General features: G+C 44.7%; 1 protein-coding gene across 2 annotated transcripts; it reads left to right on the top strand.

Moving 5' to 3' along the window:
- The first annotated feature begins 5,172 nt into the window (after nucleotides 1–5,172).
- LOC124691242 (polyubiquitin-like) lies at nucleotides 5,173–7,137 on the top strand. Of its 2 annotated transcripts, XM_047224511.1 has the most exons (3): nucleotides 5,173–5,255; nucleotides 6,031–6,712; nucleotides 6,941–7,137. In XM_047224511.1, the coding sequence occupies exons 2-3, from the start codon at nucleotides 6,031–6,033 to the stop codon at nucleotides 6,946–6,948; spliced, it is 690 nt and encodes a 229-aa protein (XP_047080467.1). In that variant the 5' UTR covers nucleotides 5,173–5,255; the 3' UTR covers nucleotides 6,949–7,137. The 2 variants fall into 2 exon arrangements, with proteins under 2 accessions (XP_047080467.1, XP_047080466.1); XM_047224510.1 differs by having other exon boundaries at nucleotides 6,031–7,137.
- The last annotated feature ends 620 nt before the right edge of the window (nucleotides 7,138–7,757 follow it).

Here is a 7,757-nt window from a genome sequence, read left to right as displayed (position 1 = left end):
GCAAAATACATACGTTTCTGAGTGTGTCAGAACCGTTGACTAAAACCTCTCCCGTGAGCAAAACATGATAAAGCACCAGAAGGCCAAGGTGTTATATCTTTACATATGTAAACTAGATTATTGACTCTAGTGCAAGTGGGAGACTGTTGGAGATATGCCCAAGAGACAATAATAAATGGTTATTATATATCTTTGTGTTTATGATAATGTTTATATACCATGCTATAATTGTATTAACCGAAACATTGATACATGTGTGATATGTAAACAACAAAGAGTCCCTAGTAAGCCTCTTAACTAGCTTGTTGATTAATAGATGATTAGTTTCATAATCATGAACATTGGATGTTATTAATAACAAGGTTATATCATTATATGAATGATGTAATGGACACACCCAATTAAGTGTAGCATAAGATCACGTCATTAAGTTATTTGCTATAAGCTTTCGATACATAGTTACCTAGTCCTTATGACCATGAGATCATATAAATCACTTATATTGGAAAGATACTTTGATTACATCAAACGCCACTGCGTAAATGGGTGGTTATAAAGGTGGGATTAAGTATCTGGAAAATATGAGTTGAGGCATATGGATCAACAGTGGGATTTGTCCATCCCGATGACGGATAGATATACTCTGGCCCTCTCGGTGGAATGTCGTCTAATGTCTTGCAAGCATATGAATAAGTTCATAAGAGACCACATACCACGGTACGAGTAAAGAGTACTTGTCAGGAGACGAGGTTGAACAAGGTATAGAGTGATACCGATGATCAAACCTCGGACAAGTAAAATATCGCGTGACAAAGGGAATTAGTATCGTATGTGAATGGTTCATTCGATCACTAAGTCATCGTTGAATATGTGGGAGCCATTATGGATCTCCAGATCCCGCTATTGGTTATTGGTCGGAGAGAGTTCTCAACCATGTCTACATAGTTCGCGAACCGTAGGGTGACACACTTAAGGTTTGATGTTGTAATAGTAGAACTTGAATATGGAATGGAGTTCGAAGCTTTTGTTCGAAGTCTCGGATGGGATCCCGGACATCACGAGGAGTTCCGGAATGGTCCGGAGAATAAGATTCATATATAGGAAGTCATTTTATAAGTTTGAAAATGATCCGGTGCATTTATGGAAGGTTCTAGAAGGTTCTAGAAAAGTCCGGAAGAAATCACTTTGGAAGGCGGAGTCCCGGAGGGACTCCACCACCCATGGCCGGCCAACCCTAGAGGGGTGGAGTCCCAGGTGGACTCCACCAAGGTGGCCGGCCACCCCTCTCATGGAAAGGTGGGGGTCCCACTTGAGGTGGGAATCCCACCTTGGGTAGGTTTCCCTACACATGGAAGTTTTTGGGTTGGGGTCTTATTCGAAGACTTGTACACCAACTCTTGGGTGTTCCACCTATATAATGAGGGCCAAGGGAGGGGGCCGGACACACCAAAGCCATAGCTTGGCCGCACCCCTTAGTGGCCGACTACCCCCTCTCCCCAAACCCTAGCCGCCCCACTCCTCCACCTCTCCCGCAACGCTTAGCGAAGCTCCGCCGGAGTTCTCCATCGCCACCGCCACCACGCCGTCGTGCTGCCGGATTCAAGGAGGAGCTACTACTTCCGCTGCCCGCTGGAACGGGGAGAAGGACGTCGTCTTCATCAACACCGAACGTGTGACCGAGTACGGAGGTGCTGCCCGTTTGTGGCACCGTGATCAAGATCTTCTACGCGCTTTTGCAAGCGGCAAGTGATCGTCTACCGCAGCAATAAGAGCCTACTCTTATAGGCTTTGGAAATCTTCAAGGGTGAGTCTCGATCATCCCCTCGTTGCTCCCGTCTTCTAGATTGCATCTTGGCTTGGATTGCGTTCTCGTGGTAGGAATTTTTTTGTTTCCTATGCAACGAATCCCTACACCAACCAACCATAGTTTGGACTAAAGATCGAATTAAAACAATTCGAATGGACAAATATTGTTGCAGAATTCTCTTCAAATGCCTCCACTATTTTGTGCATGGCTCCGAGGATCGAAGTTCAGCACAATGTCCTATGTGTTCATACACAATTGTTTTTGGTTTCGTCTCTGATCAAAAGGATTTTCTCATTGCACGACCCATGTTAATGAATTGCAATTTACCAATTTTACATTGGAGTCATGCAGTTTTACACGCTGCTACTGACTAACTGTATATAGCAAGTACTTCCCTCACGCAACCGATACGTGGAAATCCTCCGAGCATTTCCCATCTGCGTAAGTTCGGAAACGCTTCACGCGTACCGATCTCACCACCGCAGCGTACATCATGGGCCCACATATGCGGGATCTATGTGGGGTACAGATATCCGTCGATAACCCAGTACCTTGAACCCCACATAAGGGATGTATTCATAGCCCAGTACGCTGATTGCTTATATTTAAGGAGGATTATTTCCAGGCATTAGGGGGAGATTTCAAGTACCACATCGAATGCCAGGAAATTAATTGGGACTTCATGTTCCTCCTCATAACCACGTACTCAAGAATCTGGACTCTACGTTCGGATTCACAAATTTGCAACACATGCAAATAACCTGCCAGATTCATTTACTGATCTCAAAGATGTTACAAAATCTTTCAATCCGGTTAGAAATGCGCCGAAAGAGTGGAGGTACCAATAAAAACCACTCAACTCCCTGTTTCATAAAAAGAGGGGGAGTAGTACGGCCTCGACCAGGATCTAGCTTTTTGCAAAGCAATAAAGGAAATCGAGGAATCCTCTAAATCGATAAATGCAAGTCGACCTTGCGTTGATGAACACCGATGGGTAGTATACACCCAGTGGAAGGGAAACCTCCACAACCCCAGCTCCAGCTTGCACACACTGGCTGGGACATCGGAACACCCAGACTCACGCGTATTGGGAAATCACGAAGAGTCATCATGGTTGCATGATATTTGCTCCAACTATATCGATTCTGGAGAATCACATAACCAAAGCCTACAACTGTCGACAAACATCTCTTGTTTGATTGCAAACAACCTTCACAATGATTCAGATCCAAAGACCATGGCCATGGCAGAGTGTGAACACACTTGCTAGGACTGAACTCATCAAGGGATGCAATCCAAGCAGATATAGCCTCGCTCTTCCAAATGAATTCCCTATGGGATCATTCAATGTGCTTTCTTCCGAAAACGGAATGAGAAATACAAGGTGGTGAGAAAGCGAGGCTTGTAGCATAAGGTCGGGTTTCCGCAGAGATCCGAGACCTACCCTCCAGACATGAGTGAAATCGCGTTCCGATAAATATATCATTGGCAGTACAAAATCATCTATCTATGCAGTTGATAGATGTAGTGACAACATATCCATGTGGGTCACTAGATTCCGACATGTATGGTTCCCGATGGAATCTCTGTCCGAATCAAAACGCAAATGCAACATGTATTGTGTAATAATCAATAAGTCACCACATGGCTTATTGTTGTCGGTACATTTTGGTACAACCGACATAGTGAGTTCCTTATACAAAAGGATCACTCCTACATGATGATCACCCATGTGTGTTTGTCATACATAAGGATAACTCCTACAACGACGAACCACGTGATCATCTACAGACGGATTTGAGATGAAGAATATGGATAAATCCAAATAGTGCTTGGGACTACAACTCGAGCACCTTCACTCAAGTATTATGGTACACCAAGATGCCTATATCCAAAAAATTGGAGAAACTTGATATAGACAAGTCATGTCCATCTCCTAGGGATTGTTCGATCTCTAGACGTAGAGAAAGATCCATGGGAAGATAGAGAAGAGATGTTGGCACATAATGTTCCATATCTCAATGCCATTGGACCTACCAACAAAATTGGTTAGGGGATCAAGAATATCTTTCGATATCTCCAAGGCACCAAATATCTTGACATATCGTATCAATTTTGGAGAAATCGAACTCCAATTTAAACACTGGTATTGGCTACTTACATGATCCTACAATGTGTACATACATGGTAGATCTGTCACTCCATTGATGTCTTCAAATAGACTCTGGTGACTATACTACCACGATCATTCTAAGATTCAATGCTTCATGTTAACACGTGTGACTTGACGGAATGACAAACCGCATACATTAGTCATGTGGTGTTGGTTCTCTCGAATCATCTATCATTGTCTACCGAGATAATGTTGCTTATGTTGCATAGATGCAAAACAGGTTACATAAAGAGCAATATCATTAAGCATATTGCGCTAAATGTTTTATGCCCATGAACTCCTTAAGAGTCGGGGAATGAACATCTTGCAATTAGAATCACGCGATATCTTCGCAGATCTTTCCACGAGGTCTCTACCAACTATAACATTTCAGAAATATATTCATGGAATTGGTATGCGACGACTCCGAGATTTGCAAGATTCAGGGGGAGTATCTTCCTGAACTACTCCTGTTCAAAGCATCATATTATACTCTTTTTCCCTTAGTGAGTTTACTTTACAAGTTCTCATAAAGGTTTTTAATGAGGTAATATCAACATAAGATCATATGTCATACTATCCCTTTTCCCCACCGGGGTTTTTAGGAAAGTATTCACGACATATTTATTGACCTCTATATTCTATGGATATACTTCATATTGAGTTAACAGAGGCAATAACCATAATATGTTGTACAATTTTCTCCTTATTTTCCCACTGGGTTTGAAGAAGTTTTAACAACATATCCTATACTATTCTTCATTTTTCCCATAGGGTTTTTGGAGGACTCCTCACATTTTTCCCACTGGGTTTTTGGAGGAGACTATTTCAAGATGATGAAGATTCACAAGGACAAGCATAGATTAGGGGGAGTGTTAGAATTTAATTAGTCTTAATTAAATGGGTTAATCCCTGCTTGTAACTGCAACATTTGTAGCCACTCATTTAGGGAACCGTCATTAGGCGGTTATTTCCCTGGAGCGTCGCCTCCCAGGAACGACCTAATCACGTCTGTTCTCCCCCTATATATATATAAAATCTTCATCAATCAATACAAGTGATTTCATTCCAATCATTGTCTCTCTTTCTCTCTTCTAACTTTAACAAAACAGACGGAGCCGTCACGGCACGGGATTTCTTCCCCACCCGGCTCGCGCGAGCCGGCCATAAATAGCTGCCCCCTTCTCGCTTCCAACCCTCACCACCGATCCAAGCAACGGAACGAACAAATCCCCAACCGATCTCGTCCCCGATCGCCTCGACGCTCGTCGAATCCTTCTCCCCCACCGCACCAAGGTACCGCGCCTCCTTGCCCGCTCCCTGCCCCTTCTAGTCTAGATCAAAGTTTCTGAGGTGCTCTGCGAATTCATCGCTGTGTAGTTCGAGGCGTAGCGCTGTCGGATTTGTGTAGTTCGATCAGATGTCGCGGTGGCCGGGATTTGCCGTTCGATCTGTTCGCTCATGTTGGATCGTTGACGCGCTAGCTATTTCGTAGGGATTTTGCAGGTTGATTTGATAGGGAATTTGTGGAATTGGTGTCGTCTAGATCTGTTCGTGTTAGGGCCGAGTTCCGTGTAGTCTCCTGTTAATATATGCATGTTAAATCCGATAGGTCCTCTCTGTTAATCTATGCTACTAGCTCCTCCGTTCCTGCTTGTTACGTACGTTTAACTGGGCATAGCTGAATCTGGTAGCAGCATGCGAGCCATAATTTTGTCCTCTGTATGTGTATACTGCTTGATCTATTGCTCTTGATTGGGTAATTACCACTGTGATAACCCTTGCTAAACCGGATGAGATAGGTTTGTACCTTGCCGATCTTTAACTCAGATGCTATGAATGCTCGTCAGCTGTGGTCTCGTGATGGATGATATCTTAGATTTTTTGTGTGTTCAGATGTAGAAACCTCTCAGGCTGTCTACATCTTTTTGATCAAGTTCTATTCTTATTGTTGGTTAATTTTCCATAACTCGATGCATATGTACTGATTAATATGCGATGATGTTTGATCCTGTACTTTTGGTCTTCTTCTTGAGGCTTACCATCCTATTTGGTTAATTGTTCTCTGCAGATGCAGATCTTTGTGAAGACTTTGACTGGCAAGACTATCACCCTTGAGGTGGAGTCCTCTGACACCATTGACAACGTCAAGGCCAAGATCCAAGACAAGGAGGGCATCCCTCCGGACCAGCAGCGCCTCATCTTTGCTGGCAAGCAGCTGGAGGATGGCAGGACCCTTGCTGACTACAACATCCAGAAGGAGTCCACCCTCCACCTTGTGCTCCGTCTTCGGGGTGGCATGCAGATATTCGTCAAGACCCTCACTGGCAAGACCATCACCCTTGAGGTGGAGTCCTCTGACACCATCGACAACGTCAAGGCCAAGATCCATGATAAGGAGGGCATTCCTCCGGACCAGCAGCGCCTGATCTTCGCTGGCAAACAGCTGGAGGATGGCCGCACCCTTGCTGACTACAACATCCAGAAGGAGTCCACCCTTCACCTTGTCCTCCGTCTTCGGGGTGGCATGCAGATCTTCGTCAAGACCCTCACTGGCAAGACCATCACCCTTGAGGTGGAGTCTTCTGACACCATCGACAACGTCAAGGCCAAGATCCAGGATAAGGAGGGCATCCCTCCGGACCAGCAGCGCCTGATCTTCGCTGGCAAGCAGCTGGAGGATGGCCGCACCCTTGCTGACTACAACATCCAGAAGGAGTCTACCCTCCACCTGGTGCTCCGCCTCCGTGGTGGTATGCAGATCTTCGTGAAGACCCTTACTGGGAAGACCATCACTCTAGAGGTCGAGTCCTCCGACACCATTGACAATGTGAAGGCCAAGATCCAGGATAAGGAGGGCATTCCTCCGGACCAGCAGCGCCTGATCTTTGCTGGCAAGCAGCTGGAGGATGGCCGCACCCTTGCTGACTACAACATCCAGAAGGAGTCTACCCTCCACCTGGTGCTCCGCCTCCGCGGTGGTCAGTAAGTGTCTTCGTGTTGGAGCTGCTGCTGTCCCTTGGTTGTCTGGTGGGCTGCCTCGTCGCCATTCAAGTCAAGTGTCTTGTCTCGTTTGAAGTAATGTGTCTGGTTTAATGGATCATTGAGTGTGTTTGTGCAAACGGTTGCTGGTACATCAGCCCCGTTCAAGTATATGAATAAGTGAACTTTGAAGTAATCTGCCTGTGCACGATTTACTGTTGCATCTGATATCTTGCGGTTGATTGTGTGTGTGCTTCCATTTTTCCTTCTCTGTCAATGCTGTTTCTCTCTGTGATTGATGTTCATATTTTCCTTGCTGTTGATTATTTTGAATGTGATTGTGCATCTTGGTTCGGAGAACCTCTGGGTAACCGTGTGTTTTTTGTGTTCTAATGCATACTAGGCCTGTAAGTAGTTAGTTTAGTGTGCCGATCCAAACTGCAATATACCCAGTTAGCTCATTCATAAGCAATAATAACATCTCCAGATTTCTGAGGTTTGATATCCAGAGAGGCGTCTTCCCAAACAATTGGCAATTTTCCATGGCAAGAAGACTCAAAACCATCAACTGTTTCATCCCCTGGTATTTGCCCACTTTTGAAGTTGCTCCCAATAAGCAAGGTGGAGATTCACAAAACTCTTATAAGGATCTCAATTGCAATCCTAATATTTGTGTAACACTTCCTCGGAAGTGAGGACGGTTAGGAACTTAAAATTATCGCATCCTTCGCGAGAGCTGGCAGTGTAAGTTGTTAAAGATACCTGTAACACAGTCAGCTTGCTGCAGGAGTAGACATTTTGGATTTGTGCCGGCAA

Source organism: Lolium rigidum, chromosome 2 (genome assembly GCF_022539505.1).
Source record: "Lolium rigidum isolate FL_2022 chromosome 2, APGP_CSIRO_Lrig_0.1, whole genome shotgun sequence".
In the NCBI taxonomy this organism is placed as follows: domain Eukaryota; kingdom Viridiplantae; phylum Streptophyta; class Magnoliopsida; order Poales; family Poaceae; genus Lolium; species Lolium rigidum.
The sequence above is the reverse complement of the archived record's forward strand: the minus strand, read 5'-3'. Positions and strand labels throughout refer to the sequence as shown.